At 30.8% G+C, this 20,925-nt stretch overlaps 2 protein-coding genes across 7 annotated transcripts; both read right to left on the minus strand.

Moving 5' to 3' along the window:
- Nucleotides 1-252: 252 nt before the first annotated feature.
- Nucleotides 253-20,231, minus strand: LOC114737286 (galactoside 2-alpha-L-fucosyltransferase-like). Of its 5 annotated transcripts, none has more exons than XM_028925197.1 (5): nt 20,222-20,231; nt 2,824-2,962; nt 2,096-2,393; nt 1,926-2,001; nt 253-1,827 (listed from the first exon to the last, which is right to left on the minus strand). In XM_028925197.1, exons 3-5 carry the CDS (start codon nt 2,336-2,338, stop codon nt 392-394), a joined length of 1,755 nt encoding a protein of 584 aa, XP_028781030.1. In that variant the 5' UTR covers nt 2,339-2,393; nt 2,824-2,962; nt 20,222-20,231; the 3' UTR covers nt 253-391. The 5 variants fall into 5 exon arrangements, with proteins under 5 accessions (XP_028781030.1, XP_028781031.1, XP_028781032.1 ...); XM_028925198.1 differs by lacking the exon at nt 20,222-20,231 and adding an exon at nt 5,316-5,332 and having other exon boundaries at nt 2,898-3,055; XM_028925199.1 differs by lacking the exon at nt 20,222-20,231 and adding an exon at nt 5,316-5,332 and having other exon boundaries at nt 1,926-1,986; nt 2,824-3,055.
- Nucleotides 10,289-13,541, minus strand: LOC114737290 (vacuolar protein sorting-associated protein 55 homolog). Of its 2 annotated transcripts, none has more exons than XM_028925206.1 (5): nt 13,372-13,541; nt 12,134-12,185; nt 11,085-11,124; nt 10,887-10,971; nt 10,289-10,670 (listed from the first exon to the last, which is right to left on the minus strand). In XM_028925206.1, exons 2-5 carry the CDS (start codon nt 12,164-12,166, stop codon nt 10,487-10,489), a joined length of 342 nt encoding a protein of 113 aa, XP_028781039.1. In that variant the 5' UTR covers nt 12,167-12,185; nt 13,372-13,541; the 3' UTR covers nt 10,289-10,486. The 2 variants fall into 2 exon arrangements, with proteins under 2 accessions (XP_028781039.1, XP_028781038.1); XM_028925205.1 differs by lacking the exon at nt 13,372-13,541 and adding an exon at nt 12,269-13,319.
- Nucleotides 20,232-20,925: the final 694 nt, after the last annotated feature.

The following is a 20,925-nucleotide window of genomic DNA, read 5'->3' on the forward strand; positions in this document are numbered from 1 at the left end:
TATATGAATTATATGACATCATTGTTCTATAAATAATTAAATATTTAAATAAAATATTAACCTAAAGGTTTTATTTAATAATTTGATTGAGTGTTCTCTTCGGTCTTTCTTTATCCTGACATATTTTAGAAGACCTTATACTCTCTAATTTATATTCCTCACCAGCATTCTTTACATATGTTTGAGCCATTTTAGACAATTTTTTATCATTTTCTTTTCAATAAACACCACGTCATTCATGAAGAAAAACTATTTTTACAAAAATCCACTTTCTGGTTAAAATTCAAATCTATTAATTCAATACAACTTAAATATTGAGTAGACAAAATTTCATGAATAGTGATAACTAATTGACTGATAATGAGATTTTTTTTTTTTTGATGCATAGTTGCTAGATGGAAACATTAACCAACTTTACTCCAGAGGAATAATCCACACATGACCTCATGTACGGGAAAGAAGAAGTAAAATGTTTGATACTGTTCCCCTCACAGTCATGCTTAGGAGGAATATGATAACAAGGCTCCATAGAGAAGTCCCTCTGACAAGGTGGATTAGGATGCAGAGTCCTATTTCCAACTAGCCTATAAAGAAGCCATGGCTTTAATCCTCCCAAACCTTGAGCCACATACCCAAAAGTAGACAGGGAGGTAGTCACCAACTTATCACACAGACTCAAGAGGTACATTTCTGTCCATGCCTTCATGTTATGCATATTGTTATGAAACTTTTGATGCCCTTCATGACTTGGTTGATATACTCCAACCAATTCTCCTGTAATGGTTGGCTTCCTCAGATACATAGTTTTCAAATTCTCACCATATTCTGGAAATAGAGATGCCACTAGAACAGCCTTCAAGCTCGAGTTTTCTTGGGTTGAATCTACTGAATTTTTTGTGTCTAATTCTGGGAGTAACTTGTGCTGCAAGGTACAACTTAAGAGTAGGTCCATAACTGCTTCATGTGGGGTGGAATGAGGAGAGAAGAGTCTGATTTGAAGGCCAATTTTCTCATCTGATTTTGCTAAGTATGCATCATAGAATCTGCTTATTAGTCCCCATGCTTCATTTGAAGGGTGAAAAAGGTAATGTCCCACATGGTGAAAAACGGTGTCCCTTTCTGGGAACATTTGTGTCATCTCAAGGTTAAAAGATGGGATCATGAACAGAGAAGGAACAAAATACTGATCTGTCAGCAAAATCAAGAAGGGAACTTTTCGAACAAGCTTTTGGCTATGATCACAATGGAAAAACTTCTCAGGATCCTCTTTGGAGTGCTGGAGATTCAGATGCAGAACAGAAGGTGAACTGTTCTTAGCTAACATGCTCTGATATGTTTCAACACCTCTTGGATTCCAAAACGGGGAATCCTTTGGAAATAGCCAAGTTGAGTTTAGAAATGGCTCACAGAACAGACCCATCATATCATCTTCAAATTTCACAAGCAGAACTCTATCTGTAAGTAAAGCATAAACAAATGCAGCAGCCATGCTTATGATTCTGTTCCCTAAGCCATTTGCAGGAGTCCAAACAAGGTACTTACACGTGGTATTAGTACTTTGTTTCTTAAACCTTGCGAGCTTTTTCATGGTTCCGTTGTAATGTCTGGTGCCAGGTCCACACTTTCTGTGAATTTCTTCATAATTGCGTAATTTGGAGATCAGATATGAAGAGGGTTTGTGAGGAGAAGAAGCTTTTCTGTATCGGTACAAGTAAGACTGAAACCTGCTTATGCATGATGATTTATCAAACCCAGAAGCTAGAAGCCCTTCATACAATTGCTCAGTGCCATTACTTTTGATATGTGAGATTGAAGCTTTTTTGAATCCTATAAATTTTGAAGGAACTTATAAAATTTATAGCAAGTGGAGGAAGAAAACTCTGATCGCTGACAGATTGATTTTGTCTGGGAAAAAATGCCATTACCTTCATCTGACCCTGTAAGATTCTGAGCTCCATCTTCTGTTGCTGTAGTACTGAGCTCCTCCTGTGGAAACCTTGACTTTTACAAGTTCATTAAAGATAAAGAGTGTGAACTTGGATCAAACAGTGAAAAAAAAACCAAACAATCTGAAGAAAATAGGCATTGTAGGTACCTCTGAGGAGGTTCCATTCATGTCTGATGTGTTTTTTGCACTCTCTCTGAATCCCAAGTCCATAGTCGTAACATTGTGAGGTCTTCTTCGTAGTATCTTGTCTTTTGAAAAACCCTCAGAAAGATAAAACATTGAGTTCTGATACGTTAATGTAATTATGACCAGTACAGTGAAAGCTATGGCAAATAAAGCAGAGCATGTCTTGAATCTGTTGAAGCTCATCCCCATCATCTTGTTGTCCATTGTGACTTCTGAAGCTCAGAACCAGAGCCTTAACGGCGGTAATTAAATCAAACTCCTTAGAAACATTACCAAAAAGGGACATAATCAGTGTCCAAAATTGAAGCAAACGTTAAGAAAACAGTCATCTAATAAGAAGAACAAAGAAGCATACTACATATCCGCACTATCAATAAAACAAAAGCCGGCTTTTCTGCCTTAAAAAAATTGATGTAGAAAAAGACCTTCTCCTATAAACATATATATATATATATATATATATCTCAATCATACCCAGATGATATTTCAAGTGAAATTCTTATACCAGATTCATGATGAAGCAATATCTTCTGGTTTGGAAGCAAAAGTTTAAAACTTTTCCATGTTCCAAGGCTTTAAGAAGATGGTAATAGTAATACATGAATAAAACAATATCAGACTGAATTAACAGAGAAAAAACTTAATTTACAGTTCAGAGGAGAAAAAAGGGCAGGAAAAGAGAAAGAAACCTCTTGAAAGCCAAGCCTGTGTGAAAGAACTATGAAGAAACTTTTCTTGAGAAAACAGATTCACAGATACATACATATATGATATGTATATGAAGGGCCATTGTTGACTTGGCATTACAGAAAACTGCTATCTTTAAGGCTGTAATGAACTCATGATATCTTTCCTTAAACGCTTTGGGAGAATCAGAGGTTTTCCCAATGAGGGAGGGAATACAGATTCTCGCTGCAAATGCTGAAATTCCCAATTTCGCATAATTTGTGTAAGTACATGTGAAACAATAATCATTATGACAAATTTAAAATATATAAAACTTAATATGAAAACGTGTTATTTCAAATCATAGATTTTAACCATGTTATGACCTATTTCTTTCAAATATTTGCGGTTGAAGTAATTAAATTCCCCCGATCGTGGGATTGCGAAGCTCATGGAAAAATTCTTTTTTTCTTTTTTTTTTTGGGTGTGCAACTAAAGATCACATACATATAATCATGTTGTTATTATTAGAGATTTCGCCCGGATTTGATATATAAAATAATTAGATAATGTCATGAATTAATTAATTCTTTACATAAACGTTAAATATGAGCTTCATGAAAGAAAATATGTATGCAATGCTTAATTATATTACGTGCATCCATATTTATTGACAGAGATTATTTATAAGTAATTTAAGGTATATATATCTCAAAGTATTTTTATACTCATGACTCATAAGGAAGGGATTAAAAGGTTTTGTTTGTCTCTTACACTTATATATAGCTAGTAGTAATTATGATGCATGCATCCTAAATTCAAAAACAGTTTGAGATGGTTTAATTTATATTTAAATGTTCATTTTCTTTGTTAAACCTCCTTATTAGTAACATATTATTTTAAGAATTAAAATTATAATATAGATGTTTTTATCAATAATTTGGAATGCATTGTTTTCACCAACCTCATTTTCACACTCTTTCCCCCTATTTTAAAGATGCATGAGAGTATCTTATATCTCTTTTTCTTCAAAAAACTCCTTTTTATTTGTATTATGGGCGTTAAAACTCCGGTGAAAAATGTGAAATATAGAATTTTTATTATATATATCCCAACATTTCAATATAAAAACAAGAAAAAAGTAGTGCCCTTTCATTCTACAACTATACCCAAAATTTGATTTTGATTTCTTAATTTTAAAAAGTATTATCTTAGTCATCTAACTCATTAATTAGTTTTAAATAAAGATTTTTCAACAATCATTGTTATTTTAATAATTAAGCTTAATATGTTCATATATATATAAATTACAAATTCAGTATTTCAAATAATAAATCAGCAATTAGAAATAATAAGTCTTCATGTTTTAATTAACAGGAGGGCGTTTTTAACTTTTTACCACATTTCATAATTCCCATTTAAGTTTGGGTCGGATTATACGATTTAAAGGACTCAAGTTAAAATTTTATATATTTTAGGTCTTTTATTGTTGTTTTCCTTTTAAAATTTGGTGTAGAAAGCCTTGAAGAAGACGAGAGATCACGGCAGGGAGATATTTCAAACTTCAAAGCAGAGTTTTACAAGCGAAAATGACTCCAACGAAGCGAGGCCATTCTTGAGTATGAAGGTTATTGCAAGACTACGACACCACACACACACACACACGGAACCAACACACACATGGATGATGGAACCATTTTCGTCACTCATACTTATTAAAATGATGACCATCGTGCTACTCATCAAATATTAACCGTTTAAATTTATTAATATGAACGGCTGGTATGTAATTTTTTTATATTTTTGTTTTTTTTAAATGTTTTCTTCTAATACTACCTCCGGTCCTAATTATAAGAGCCAATTGACTAATTTGAGAAGATTAAGAAAGTAAGTTTAGTTAGTTATTTGTCTTACATAAGTGTTATTTTTCCTAAAATATCCTTCCTAATCAAGTGTATTGACTAGAACTATTATTGTTAGAAGGGTTACTTTGAAAAAAAAATATAAATATGAGAGATAAAGTGGATTGGGGTCTCGACCAAAATAAAAGTCAAACAGGATCTTATATTAAGGACTGGAGGTAGTAGATAGATAATCCAAAATAAACATAATCTTTTAACCGTAATTTTTTTAAAAAAATAATTTTTTATTTAAAAATCATTAGTTGACAATTTTAAATCTAAACCAAAAATGTATCTAACTAGTATGGATTTGCAGCGATGAACACGGTACTCATCATCACTGACGAGCATCGGGTTCATGTGTATATATATCTCAAAATTACTATCTAGCTATATCGATCTATATTTACTATATCTATATATGTCTATAGATACAAGTCTAGATAATTACTTGACCTTTGGAGAGACTTCCATGGAAGGCGCAGATCAGAATTTCAAAGCTGGGTGAGAAGAGAACTATAATCAAACATACACCAAACGGCGAAAAGAACAGAAAAGCATAGAGAGGAACTTAAAATAATCAAAGAAAATTCTGACATAACAACAAAACTCACTTTGATGGACGGTGTTGACTGCCCGACAGCGGGCGGCTGACCCGCGCCGGAGTTCTGCAGGGAGGGTCGCGGTTGTCGCGGCGAAAGATCTCTTGCTCAAAGTTTGATGCATGGCGCAGAGGTGGGATTTCACGTTGGTCAATTTTCTTCTTGCAGCCTCAATATATATACGCACGCAAACGGAAAAATCATTTAATTTTACAACTACTTATATTTTTTAAAATTTTTAATTTAGCATACATGTATATGTTTTAATATTTAATTTTACTCTTGTTAGCATTAGTAGTCTTCGTAATAGTAACAACTGCAGAGCAAAGTTAAAAATTTAATTAAGAAAAAAAACATATATGTACTAAATTAAAAATTGAGAGAAAATACAGCTACTTCTAAAATGATTTTCCCAACATCGACGTATGGTAAAATAAAAAAGGCATATATGTGTGTGAGTATGTTTGTCGGCAAGAAATACATATTTAAATTTCAATTTAAATGTAAATTGATTATGATATGATACCTATACTATAATCTATAATCTGTAAATGATATGAGATCTTTTGAAAAGCAATATCCCTATTACTATTTGTCACTTTTATATACGAAAAAAAATATGTTGCATTAGTTGGGAATTATTAAAATCTGGTTTAAAAAATAGTTGGGAATTTAAAAAAAAAAGGGAAAAAAAAAAGGTAGACGTACAGGAATTGTGCGCGTGAAGGTAGGTATAAAAGAGACAAAAAGTCTTTTCCTTTTAATTATTTGTCCTTTTCTAAATGACCCTTTTGGCAATCCAATAAAAAAAACACACACACATATGCATAATAATAAGCAGCCATGAAATCAGATGGATTATTCTATCTGGCCTCAAAAAAAAAAAAGAAGGCTTATTCTAATCAAAATATTATAAATCCAAACCGCTTGAAGTAATGACAAAACCAATGAGGTAGATGAGTAAAGTTTTTCTTAATTTGATACTACCTCCAGTCCTAATTATAAGATCTAGTTGACTAATCTGAGGATATTAAGAAAATAAGTTAAGTTAGTTATTTGTAGTAAATAGGTGTTGTCTTTACTAAAATATTTTTGTTAATCAAGTGTATTGGTTAGAAATACTATTATTAAAAAGACTATATTAGAAAAAAAAATACATAATTATGATAGATAAAATGGATTGGGATCTTATATTTAGGATTAAAATAAAAGTCAAACAAAGTCTTATATTAAAGACCGGAGGTAGTATTACTTCCGATTCTTAATATAAGAGCATGTATTAAAAAAATTAATTAAGCTAGTTGTTTGGCCCAAATATGTGTTGGTTTTTTTAAAATATTCTTTTTTAATTATGACTACCAAACTCTTTAACATGCGTAATCAATAGGAATACTTTAGAGAGTATTCTATAAATTTGAAAGATAAAATAACTCTTATATTAAAAACCTAAGGTAGTACATTACAAATTTTTAATAATGCAACTGTTCTATAGCAAGAGATGCTAACATAAACGGGTTGTATGATAACAAAATTCCACCCGATTCAAAATAAATTAAAAGGACACATATATGTAAAGAATCAATAATGAATATTTTCATCTCAAAAGTTCTTGCAACAATCTCTCTTGAACAAATTGGTAGTAACCAATATGACAATAAAGAAAGAGAAAATTAAAAAAATCATCACACATACTCAACGAATACATACCTGTCAATGCCTTCATATTATGCAGACAGATTGTTATCAAAATCTTGATGTTCTTCGTGACTTGGCTGAACCACATCTATTGTCTCTCCTGTCACTGTTGGTTTTGTATCATACATAGTCCTCAGCTTCTTAGAGTAGATTGAATGCAAAGAAGCCACAAGAATATAACTTTCAAGGACGTCTAGTTTTTTAGCTCAGATGATTTTGATGTTTGGTTTTTCAACTCAGATAAATGTTTTGAATAAATCTGCTGGTCAAAAGAATTATCCTAAAGCTGCAGATGATGAGCAACAACTCTAAATTGCTGCTAGTAGCTGTATCTTTTGATGTCTGGTTTCACAAGTCAGATGTTTGTTCCTAAAATATTGAATATCTAAATAAAGACACTTCATAAACCATTATAACATGTAAAGTTAAAAATACACACTCAACAATACATAGGTTTTCTTCTTTGATATACTTTTTTGTTCCAAAACCAAAATTTTCACTTCTAGAGTTCTCTTCTCTACTTCTGGCACCACCTTCTCTACTTCCAAAGGCATTGCCAGCTCCTACAACCTTTTTCCCCTCTTTTTTGTGTCCTTCATATGCTTTCATCCTAGGAAACTTCTTTGGATGCTTCCAACCTCAAACATTTGGCAGTGGAGAAAGGTCTTCGTTATCTCTCAAGAGTTGTGTTAATTCTTTTTTTTTTTTTTTTGCTTGTTTGCCCATTTATGTCAATCTCAGCATTGTTATCAAATGACGCCTTAGTGGTAACCTCATTAAAAACTAGAGTATTATCCATATGAGAATGCTCACTAGCATGAGCAACCGGAGGGCTGTTGACATCCATATGAGCATACTCACTAGCCAATGTTGTATGGAGATTTAACCTCTAACTTCCATGACATCAACGTCCCAAAATTTGCTCCAAACTCCTAATAATTTTTTCCCTTTTCACTTATTCCTGCATTTCTTTTGTGAGATTGAATTGCATACCGGCAACAAAGGGCTTATGAAGATTAAAAAAAGAAAAACCTCCAAATTGAACATCTATATTAGTGCCAATTATAAAGGATTGTGATGGAAGAAGCTCTGTCATGATTTGGTTTACCGTGATCTGCTCTATCGTGTTTGATTACAGGTACGTAGCTAAATTAGATTAGATCTAGACCTCTTTTCTTCAACTACTCGATTTCCCTTCTAGTCCTTTCTTATTCTAGTTTTTTTGAAATTCATGTGTGATCTGTGGAGGTTTTTTTTTTTTTAATAATCATTTGCTGCTTTCATTCTGGCCCTCACGTCTTCCATGCTGGAGTGTGTGATAATTTTTCTGTGATGGAGCTAGACATATGTGGGAAGTCATTTATGTGTTCAAGGAGTGTGTATATGAACATATCTAGCCCTCATGTGTGTCTTTGATGCTGGAGTATGCATGTGAACATAGCAGTAAATAATCGTTCATGCATCTATTTCATGAAGTTGCTGGAGCTTTTGTTTGGTATAGATAATCACAGAGTATGCATTTTTTTAGCTCCTTATTTTTATCACCACAATACTTCCCATTTTTTAAAGATGCAATCAGAATAATTGATGGCACCGACATAAACTATAAGATTAGTCGAGCTGGGCAAAAAAAATATATTGGAAGAAAGGAATTTCCTAGTCAAAATGTGATGGTCATAGGTGATTGGGATATATGCTTCATTTTCATGTTAGCCGGATGGGAAGTAGTGCATATGATACTTGTGTGTTTTATTCTGCTATCTCAACTCTATCCATGAATTTCCCTCATCCACATAAAGATATATTTCTTTAAATTTCAAATCAATTATTTTTAAAATCACTTTTCAATTACATTATTTCACATCAGCATAATTGAATCAGGATTTCTTAGGCAAATATTATTTTGTTGATACTGGTTATCCAACACACGTGGGATACCTTCACCCGTACAGACGTGAATACTATCACCTTTCAGACTTTAATCATCAACTGAGATTTAGAAATAAGAATGATGCCTTCAATTATTATCATTCAAGTTTAAAATGCACTATTAAAAGAACTTTTAGGATTTGGAAGAATAAGTTTGCAGTCTTAAGAGATATGTCCAAATTTAAATTTCAAACACAAGCCCGCCTAATTTATGCAACAATGGCTGTGCATAATTTTATCAGGCAAAATTTTACAACTGATGACCGTCTTATACAAGTTGAACATGAAAGTATAATAGATGGAAACAATAATTATGTAACTGATGAGACATTCTCATCAAATTTAACATCTGCCAAACAAATGAGTCATGTTCACAAGTTAATTAGAAACCAAATTATGCAAAACTTACAATCTAATTAGTTGTGTAATTTCATTTACTTTAATTAGAGATTAAATAAATTTTAATTTATATTCATGAGTCCATTATATATCTCTAATTATCTACAATGTGTTTTCAAAATTTCCTCGATAACAAATATCTTTATTTTAGAATTTCACTCCAAAAAAAACTACTTTTATTTTATTATAATAATTTTAGATTTTTTTTAACTATTATTACATTAAAAACATATAATATCAAATGCAACTATTTAATAAAATTCTAATCATATTCAATCATTTCACAACTAAACTTACTTTCTTATTAATTATCCAAAACAAATTTTAACTTTTTTAACTGATTTTTATAAGCACCTGTTCAAACATAAATCACATTATACTAATTGATTTTTATTCTAACTTATGTTTGCAAAAATCAGTTGGAATAAAAGTTAGTGTTACTGCCACTAATCCAAACACACTATTCACTCCTGCAAGCTGCAACGGATCTTCAGAGATTTCAAGACCCTTAGCTTGCCTTTGGGGAAAAAAAAATTGCCATTTGGACTCGTAATTGCCATCTGGACTCATAAAAACTTCCACCAAATAAAACTAAAAGCGACCAACAAAAGTTGAGTTAACAGAAGGAATTAGTTGCTCACAATGTAAAGAATCAAAATTCAAATCCTCACCAAGAGAAATGACTACAATTGCCTCCAACAAGATACCTATACATAGCAAAAGATAATAATAATAATAAAAAAAAAAAAAAACCAAAGAGGTGTCCCTGTTATAATCAGTTAAATCCAATCCACTGAACCCCACCAAAAGTAATGTGACTGAAGACTAGAGAAATTTTCGTCTGAGTTAGGGACCTTGTGCGATGAGAATAGGGGTCTTGCGTGCAGGTCAAGTTCCTCAATCAGGCAACAGGCATTTCATAGTTAGATTTAAAAAAAAAAAACCGAAAATTAGACACAGAATTAGAGATACATGATAAACATGAAAGCAAACTACGTATTGAAAAGAATCACAAACTGAAGACATGCGTCTCAGATATTGGTTAAATAGCTTTACAATTACATTGTTCCCATATGTCGCTAGATTGCCACACGGCTGGTCCTCTCTTTCTCAACACATCTAGCTAGCTAGCTGCGTCCCATGGACTATAACATTTGATATTACCAATCATCATCAAGGTTAGCTTGATGGAAACACAGGACAGTACATACGAATATAAAGAAAGAAACAAGCTCGATGAGCATGGCTCCTGTCTCAATCATATGGGCATGCTTAAGGATTAAAGGAATAGCTATACTTCCCACAGCCGATGCTCCTGTCATAAATTTGGCAGCGTCTATCCAACTGCAAGCGAACGAACATCCAAATATCACTAATAACATATAAACCTAGATAATGGGCCAGTTTCATCTTTTCATTGATCATTTAGTTTTTAAAGCCATACAGAACTGTAGCAGCCAATTAAAAAGGGGGTGGAAAACAGGTAAGAGAGCAGTAGCCAACAAAAAGCAGCAGATAAGGTAAAATCTTTGAGCTGTTTAGGTCAACAGAAGAACTAACCCGCCACCATCGCGGCTTATCAGAAATTGAGTGGACCCGCCTCCAAAAAATAGGCAAGGCATAGGTACCAGCACATACATGAGAGCTGCAGAAGCAACGCATTAATATCACAGCTCTTCAGAGGCACCAATTCTTGTGTGCGTGTGTGTGTTTTTCTGTGTGTGTGGGGTTGCGGGAACTTGCCCCATTGCAGCTCACCTGACAACATGGGCCACCAGTTGTTGTATATCGCACAAGCCTGCCAAAGCAAACATAATACACTCATTACTCAACACTAGCAAGATAATGGATCTTATCACAGAATGGGCAAAGACCTCATTGGCTCCAATGAGTCCTTCAGGTCGAGGGGTCCCAGCTCAACCGCCCGTTGGGGTTAAGATAATGGATTTGATAGAGTCTGATAAGCAGCTATGGCATTCCACATCCAATTGTTGATGCATTTCTCATTTCAAAATTGAAGATAGCAAAGGACACAAAAAGATCCATTTGAAAATACATTCTTCCCCAGTTTATTTATCTTGGTGTAGACAACAGAAAGGTGCAGCCCATTCCCACCCCTCTAAAGACGCCCCAAACACTCCCAACTAGATATGAAACCACGAACTCCATGTTGGAGTACCAGTTGTAAAATATTAACTCTGAACTGCAGTCTGGAAAGCTGTAAGATCTATCCTATGCAAAAAAGATTTTCAATTGATACAAAAACCTTACAATAGCAACAAATCATTAACTGCACTCCTAGAGTCATACTGAGAAAAGCTTAGAAACTCCACGGAAGACTGTATCATGATTATTAACAAAAACCAAGAATAAAAAATTGATCATCTCCTTGACAACTGAAAGTCAGTAACATTCGTTCTAAATACCTAACCAAAAGAATAGCGGTGCAAACTTGATTTCAATTTTGTTAACATTATGCGAAGTGAGCACTGAGTATAGCGTAGGAAATAATTATGCAGATGCAATCCAGTATCACACCTAGAAATCCTTACTTGACTACACATTGACCCCACCTCGTAAAATATAAATTGTTATTGTTGTTATATAGTATATTATTATGATTCATTTCCAGTTTATCCCGAAAACCATTATTGTGGGATTAAAAAATTCACCAGAAACAAGTACAAATTATACAATAAATTGAATTTAGAACTTCACGTGACTGCAAGTTGTTCAAACCTATCTTGGATTCAAGCATTTAGCACTACATGCTCAAGGAGTTTAATTGTAGAAAATAGAAAACATACCAGAATCTGTAGCAAAATGCTAGCTGAGAACATGAATGCCAGGCCAGCAAGGCTGCATGTTCAGAAAAAATGTAGTTAGAAATTTTCCTCCTGCCCATATTAATGCCAAGTTCATAGAACTCAGTTCAAACTTACACTGCAAAGAGGAGAACCATTTGCACATCCCAGTACACGAATTTGTAACACCAGATTTTCAGGACATAATCAATGTCAGAAAAGAACATCAGTGACAAAGGACTGGAGCTAAGTATAAGTGTTCAACATGAAAAACAGCATCAAAGCAATATGATTTGCAGGTATATATGGCATGATATTAAACGTGACATGTGTGGCCTGCCATAACAACCATAACACATATACTGGATTTTAAATCCAAAAATATATATATATATATACGTACTTATATACTATTAAACAATTTGATTCTGTATGCTCACTGCCAGAAAATGCGTGACAGTCCCTTCCCCCTACACCGTAACAAAATAATATGCTAACAGCTTTATTTTCTTGGGCGTTTAGCCTCTTCTTTACCAAGAGGGAAAAAAAACCAATACGGTAACAGCCGTGTCTTATCATTCGGTGGTAGTAAAAATATATGAAGGCGCTGATCCACCGCATCTGATCCTAACATCCAACCTTACATGCATTACTTGAGTCCCACATTTTCTGATCTTCATTTTTTTTTTTTCCCTTTTTACTTTTCTTCAGTTTAGTGAAGGACGTATGATTTACATGCATCTCTCAGGATTCTAGACACAACTTAATTGTATTTTAAATAAGTTAAGATATAGATTGCAAAGTGGTTTGATTGTAACAGATTGAGATTTAAATTCATTCCTTAGTTTTATTCTCCCCTTATCTATCTTCCTTTTTAATCATATAAAAAACACCCTGAAATAAATTCTTCAAAACTTCGTGGAATTCTCCATTGCTTGGGCCGGATCCCTTTCAAGCGAGACCTACCAAATGCAAAGATTAACCTTTCATACTCCAACTAATCCGTGCTAGAATTTAATAGAAAAACTTCCCACTGAATTCTGCTATTTACAACCCTAATTCAGCACGACCCTTTCGGTTCAATGATTTCAGCCCAAGCCACAACAACAATAAAAGTTTAAACTAACCAGAGTTGAAAGTAATTGAGTAATGATTCGGGCTATACAAACGATCGCGGCAAGAGATCAATAATTTATACGCAATAGATACTTTGAGTATAAGTAAAAATTCAAAGCGCGTACCGTGAACTGTCATCGCCATGCTTGAAAGGGGGACTGTCTCTCTAGCAAGCAGCGAAAGACGATTTTTGTATTAAGGGATTAAACCGAACAAAATGCAGAACTGGGAGGTGTTCGCAAGTCACCCGATCATTTGTTCTCGACTAATTTACCTGGGTCGATGTCCTAGTGTGACTTTGGAGGCCCATTATTATTAATTTATTATCATGAACACCCGCCCTGATCGGTTCAATCTGAAACTGACATACTGGTTATTTAGTACCTGTTTGGGAGGGTTTAAATTGGCCTATAGGCTACTTATTTTGCGTTTAAACTGACATACTGGTTATTTAGTACCTGTTTGGGAGGGTTTAAATTGGCCTATAAGCTACTCATTTTGGGTAACAGCCTGATTGAAAAATCATGGGTTCCTTTGGATTAACGATTAAAAAAATAGCTTATTAAAAAGATAGCTTATAGAGAAGTAAAGTTGAGTAAAAGCTAAATTAGATAAGTTGAATTGTATTTGGATTGGAGTTCAGAAAAATTAGTTTGTACAAATGAGAATAATAAAAAGTTGTTTGGATTATGGTTGAATAAAAGTAAATTTGGTTCTAAAATGACCAAAATGGATATGAGTTTTAATAAATAATGAAACATGATAAAAAGAAATGATTTCACATAATACAATGAAATTAAAATAATTTAATATGAAGAAGTCAAATTTAATGAGTGAATTAAATTTTAAAATTTTAAAAAAAATTATAAAAAATATTTTAAATATAAAGTGAAAGATTAAAAAAAAATTTGAGATAAAAAATATTTTAAATATTTCGAATACTACTTCTACTTCTAGTACTCCATGAATATACCAACTTGTTTTTTAGTTTTGTCATGTCCTATCATTTTCTAAATGCTTGAAATTCTTCAAAGAGGCTCCAGAGCGAGGTTCAATATGATCACAACGACATGTTCACTCGCGGCCTGTGGGTGACTGCTCTGAATAAAGAAAACAAGTGAACAACTCATGGGAAAATAATTGCCAGAAGGGAGAGAAAGAGGGAATAAAAAAATTTCTGACACCTCAGAACAGTACTAAACTCTTCATATTTGAAAAATAAGCTCCCTTCTCTAGCTTATTCTAAACGCACGGTGAGACAGCTTATGTTTTCACAAGTCCAATATAATATAAGCTCTCCCAAACAACACCTTCATTTTGAATCGGGTTTCTCCCTATTTTAAGCCACGTTTGGGCTAGCAAACACTAATCCAAACAGGCTCTATATCATATTTGGAAAGGCTTGTGGTGGACTTATCTTTTTATAAGCTGGATCAGTTTCAAATTAAATTCTTAGAAAGAGCTTATTTGAAGAGTTTATTTTGGGATCTAGCTTCTCTCCTCTACCTTTAACATCTGTTGCCTATCTGCTGTTTTAAAACTCGTCGTTTCATTGCCAATGTTCTTGTCTCTTCCCCACATTCCGCTGTGCCAACAAAGAGGAATGGATGAGAAGTAAGAGACCCACTGAAGTTAGATGATGATAGAATTTCAAAGAAAGAAAGCTATATTCATAATAAAAAATACTTAATAATTTCAAATGTTTATTGAATTGATGTATATATTTCTTTACTAATTTTCATTTATAAAATATAAAATATTTTATATTTACATTTTGTAATAATTTTTTTATTTCTCTAATATTTTCAAATTTAATTCAATCATTAAATTTCACTTCTTCATATTAAATTAATTTTAATTTATTGTATTATGTAAATTCATTTTTTAATCATGTTTCACTTTATATTTAAAATATTTTTTATGATTTCTCTAAAAGTTTAAAATTTAATTCACTTATTAAATTTCACTTCTTCATATTAAATTAATTAAAATTCATTGTATTATGTAAAATTATTTTTTTAATCATATTTCATTATTTATTAAAACTTATACACATTTTGGTAATTTTACAAATAAACTTACTTTTATTCAATCATAATCCTAACAACTTTTTACTAATCTCATTTTTACAAACTAATTTTTTTAAACTCCTCTAAATACAATTCATTTTACCCAATTTAACTTTTATCCAATTTTACTTTTCTAAAAGTCATATTAAAAATAAGCTATTTTTTCCACCGTCAATCCAAATGAACCTGATCTTATTTTCAACTAAAACTGGAAAAAGTTAACCTAAGGTTGGTTATCCGAGTTATATTTTTTTAAAAAAAAAAATTATAATGAGATCCAAAAAATAATTTTAAAATAAATTTTAAAAATTGGTTTTGATTGTTATTAAGACTTTTTAGTAATTATTTTTTTCCTTTAAACATCATTGTAATTCTCCTTTTATAAAATCCATCAAGAAATATAATGACCCGTTTAGTTTGATTATATGAAAGAGGATTACATGTAATCTTGATGCATTAGGCTTATTCAAATGTTTGATTAGAATTATGTAATATAAAGAGGATTATATCTTGTAATGCCCATTTACCTTAAATGGATGCATTGTGATTACACTACTGGTACATATGAATGGAGATTACACCATGCGGGAATATGAAAAAGGACATACTTGTCCCTCCATAGTCTTTCTGCACCTAACACATAACTATCCAATCTCTACCGTCAATACTCCTCTGCTGGGGAACCTCTTTCGCCATGATGCTACATCTGTTTTATCAGTCATTGTCTTGTCTAACAACATTATGTTAATTTACTTAATATTTTTCAATATTTAAATGTATAAATTAATAATATTTTAATTATATATCAAAATCACTTTATGAATTAAGAATTAAACATGATAAGAATAAATTAATCAATATAATTTATTTATTTTATTTTGAATTTTTTAATTTAAATATAATATTATTTGAAACATAACGGTATCAGGAATGACACGTTATGTCATTAACTTAAAAGATGTGTTTTTCTCATTAAAGTGGTATCAGAGCCCAATTATATTTCATTGCTAAGAAGTTTTAATAAATGTCATTTATGAAACGTATTATAAGGTTCCAAGCAAAATTAACAAGTAGTTACGTTGGCTTTTAATTCCATCTATAAAAAAATTAAACTACTTTATGAGATAATTATGTTATTGTCATCTCTTAAGTTTTTTTTTTTTGGAAAACTTTTTGACTTATTAAGAAGCTTCTTCTTCTTTCTCTCTCTTTTGTTAGGTTCTCATCAAGCTACTTGCTCATTCTATTTGACAATTTTACCGAAACCCTTGCTTGTAATTAATAATGTTAGTGAACCTACAAGTAATTTATATTGCATTAAGAAACTTACAGTGTAATCCTTATAATATTTATTTAAATTATAACATATTTGTATGTAGCTAATATAACTTGTTTTCTTAATATTAAAGGTGATTTTGCTATTTATTATAATGAAATTTAACATATCTCCCAAATAGTGCGACAACCTAATTATAATATGATTTAAAGATTTAGGTTCTTTGAATACATTATTTGATATTTTGTATAAAGAGAAGAATAGCTCACATGTGGACCTCTTAATCCAAGAGCTATTTAAAATTATACGGAACAATTTAAGGTATAAATATAGATATACACAAATATATTTTTTTATTTGTTAATAAATTTACGGCTAACATATATAGGCTTGCCTTTTACTTTTAAAATTTATATAATTTTTTCTAAGGTCAAAAGTCATATAATACATATGTTTTTTATTTTTTAAATTATATTTTTATCTTAAATATTAGTTAACTGGTATTGGAAGTAACAAAATAAATTAAAGTAACATAAATTCTATTTAACAAATTATTTATTCTAAAAAAATAATTTTAATACACATGCTTCTATCTTTTTTGTATTTTAATTTTTTTTGGTTAGGTAAACATATTTTATTAATTTTTTAATATTTAAACACATAAGTTAATAATATCTTAATTATATATCAAAACCATTACATGGATCAAGAATTAAACATGATAAGAATAAATTAATCAATATAATTTACTTGTTTTACTTTAAATTTTGTTAATTTAAATATAATATTATTTGAAACATAACGGTATTAAAAATGACAAGTTATGTCATTGGCTTTTAAAAGATGTGTGTTTTTCTTATTAAAGTGTTATCAGAACTCGGTTATGTTTGATTGTTATGTTTTTATAAATATCACTTATACAACGTGTTATGAGTCTCCAAGCAGAATTAACAAGCGGTTATGTTGGCTTCCAATTTCATCTATAGAAAAATTAGACTACTTCATAAGGTGATTATATGGTTGCCATCTCTTGAGTTTCTTCTCTTTTTTTTTTTAGCTTTTTGGCTTGACAAGAAACTTGTCTTTTTTTTTTTTTTAAGGTTCTTACTGCACAAGCTTTTCATCGAGCTAATTGCTCATTCTATCTAATAATTTTACTGAAGCCCTTATTTGTGATTAATAATGTTGGTGGACTACAAGCAATTTACATTGCGTTAAGAAACTTATAGTGCAATCCTTATAATATTTATTTAAATTGTAACATATCTACATGTAGCTAATGTAACTCATTTTCTTAATATTAAAGATGATTTTATTATTTTTTAGGATGAAATTTGATTTGTATTCCAACTAGTGCGGCAACCTAGTTATAATATTATTTAAAGATTTAAGTTCTTTGAATACATTACATGATATTCTGCACAAAAGGAAAAATAGCTCACATGTAGGCCTCTTAATACAATAGCTATTCAAAATTGTACAGAACAATTTTAATATATACATATGTATATCTTTCTATTTTTTTAATAGATTTAAGATTAATGTCCTGTGTTTACAGCCAGTTGTTCCTAGGACGTTGTAAAGGAGGCAAATGAAATCACTCATGAAAAAAATTTTCAATAACAACATTGAGAAAGAGGATCATCTAGGTAAGACTTAACTTTTTTATTTGATTTGTAAATCTTAGGAAATTTCTTTTAATCTGAGACAGAAGATTGTATTGATTTTTTCTTATATCAGGTATTTTTAAAATCAATCGCGATTTTCTCCATAATGAGAAGTGATATGTTAAGAAATAAATACTAGGGAGGAAAAGAATGAAAAAGGCAAGATGGTTCTAGAATCTAATGAAACAATAGTAGGGGGGAATAAAATTTTCTCCATAATGAGAAGTGATATGAAGACTTTAAGAAATAAATACTAGGGAGGAAAAGAATGAAAAAGGCAAGATGGTTCTAGAATCTAATGAAACAATAGTAGGGAGGAATAAAATGACACGCCATTGAACTTGGATTTAAATAATAGCATAAAACCTGAAAAATGATTTAAGGATTTGAGTTGGAATTTTGTAACCTCACTCAAAAGAATTAAATCTTAATTAAACTAGATAGATTAGGGAGCATTGGGCGAAGCAAATAAATTAGAGCAAAAACCTTACATACGAAAGACGTTGTCCACATTCATTTTATCACAGTATTGCCACACTATTACTCCTCTGGTCCTAATTATAAGACCCAATTGACTTATTTGAGGAAATTAAGGAAGTAAGTTAAGTTGGTTATTTATAATAAATAAGTGTTGTCATTCCTAAAATATCCTTGCTAATTAAGTATATTGGCTAAAACTATCATTATTAGAAGGATTATCTTGAAAAAAAATGCATAAATATAAGAGACAAAATGGATTGGGTCTTATAATTAGGACCAAATAAAAAGTCAAATTGAGTCTTATAATAAGGACCGGAGGAGTATCATATTTACAAATTATTTTCAACGTATCATAATAAATGAGGAATGAAGTTAAGAGAGCTAACTTGTTTGATGATGCAGCGCCCCTAGAGAGAAAAAAGTGGAACAAGAAGGAGAAAAGATTTCTTAGTTGAATTTTTTTTTTTTTTCAGGTGATAGTGATCCAAAAACCATTTTCTCTTGCACTGTTTAGTTGGAAGGTTTTAGAAGGAAAAGGGAGGGAGGGAATAAGAAATTATGTTTGATTTGGAAAAATAGATGAAAGGGAAGGAAATTTTTGTTTTTGTTTTTTAGTGCCCTTTCCTCTCCTTCTGCTCTCTTCTAAATTTGAGGTTTTTTGGAAGAGAGAAATATTATGTGTCTTTCTAATTAAATTATTTATGTCAGTTTTTAAATATTCCAAATTTATCTTTTTTAGTAAAACTTCTTTTAAACTCTTTTAGCCGCTATTCTTTTTAATTTTCAAATATACCCTTTTCAGTAAATACCCTTGTAAATGTTATTTGATAATGATGATATAATATTTTTATCATGATTGTACTATTTTTCTTAATATAATACAAGTATATATTTTCATTATATGTATATTTGATAATGATGATATAATATTTTTTATGATACATATATATCTTATAGATATGTAAATATTTTATACTCCTCTAGTCCTATTTATAGAGCAAAGAGAAAAAGTTTTTTTGGGTCCTATTTATAAGTCACTTCATTAAATTTTCAGTTTGAATGTACTATTTTGTTTTTTATTTATTATAGTGTAAGTAATTGTCTCTTTTAAAAGATATATATATTAAATATGGGTAAAGTTAAAAAATTATTATATTTTAATGAAGAGTTAATGTATTTTAAGGTTTTTCTTGATTTGTGTGAAATATACTGAAAGTGTCTTATAAATAAGACCAGAGAAGTACACATGAGATAACTAGTTTTTTTATATTCATAAGTTAGAAAATAATAATTCTGATATAAATATAAAAATAAAATAATAAATAAAATAAGAACATACTTGTCAACTTATAATTAGTTCTCCTCTCCTGTCCTGTTAAACCAAATAGAAAACATTTCCTCCATTTCTTTCCTTTCTAACCAAAGAACACTTATAACCTCCAATCCCTTTCACTCTCCTCCCCTTCTTTCCATTGAACCAAACAAAGATATATCCTTATTACTCTTCCGGTCCTTAATATAGGATCCAATTGTTGAGTTAGTTTTGGTCCTAAATATAAGAACCATTTCTCATATTTATCAATTTTCTCTAAATTACCCCTATAGATACTCCCTCAACCATAGTCAATTAGAAGAGGGAGAGAAGGTATTAAGAAAGATGATTATGGTATTTTAGGAAAAACATGTCATATTTCTTATAATTAACTAACTTACCTAACTTTCTTAATCTAATCAAATTAGTTAAATGGGTCTTATATTAAGGACCGGAGAAGTACTATTTATGCAAGTAAATATCAAAAACACAATCAATTAATATCTAATTTGTTAATTTTGAACATGAATTTATGTACAACATAAGATATTTTTATTTGATTAAAGATCCTTATTTTTCTTCTGAAGTTATTTGACCATGTTTGTTGGTTGATTGTATTACAATAGTCAAACATTCGACAAAATATGTATATTTAATATAAGCACATTTTTTTAAAAACATCATATATATATATATATGTATGTATGTATATTCACTTGTTTGATAACTCTTTACTGGTGGTTGCATATAATTTTTAGGTAACCTCATCAATTTCCGTTATTTTTTTTTTTATTGCATCTCATGACCTTTATGCCTTACAAGATTTAGAGGTCTTCCTGGCACATAGAATGCTATATGTTAGCTAGCTGACAATT

The sequence above is a fragment of the Neltuma alba genome, unplaced genomic scaffold, assembly GCF_004799145.2.
Source record: "Neltuma alba isolate B1F8T4 unplaced genomic scaffold, ASM479914v2 tig00013423_pilon, whole genome shotgun sequence".
NCBI classification, from domain to species: Eukaryota; Viridiplantae; Streptophyta; class Magnoliopsida; order Fabales; family Fabaceae; genus Neltuma; species Neltuma alba.

What these genes read in the sequence shown, in the direction of transcription:
- LOC114737286 (XM_028925197.1), bottom strand. Translation starts at nt 2,338, where the DNA reads ATGGACAACAAGATGATGGGGATGAGCTTCAACAGATTCAAGACATGC. An exon ending in TGAATGGAACCTCCTCAGAG is followed by an intron (nt 2,002 to 2,095) that starts GTACCTACAATG and finishes AACTTGTAAAAG; the next exon opens with TCAAGGTTTCCACAGGAGGA. An exon ending in TCTTACAGGGTCAGATGAAG is followed by an intron (nt 1,828 to 1,925) that starts GTAATGGCATTT and finishes CAAAATTTATAG; the next exon opens with GATTCAAAAAAGCTTCAATC.
- LOC114737290 (XM_028925205.1), bottom strand. Translation starts at nt 12,357, where the DNA reads ATGTTCTTTTCTGACATTGATTATGTCCTGAAAATCTGGTGTTACAAA. An exon ending in ATGGTTCTCCTCTTTGCAGT is followed by an intron (nt 12,186 to 12,268) that starts GTAAGTTTGAAC and finishes CTGAACATGCAG; the next exon opens with CCTTGCTGGCCTGGCATTCA. An exon ending in CTGGTGGCCCATGTTGTCAG is followed by an intron (nt 10,972 to 11,084) that starts GTGAGCTGCAAT and finishes TTGCTTCTGCAG; the next exon opens with CTCTCATGTATGTGCTGGTA.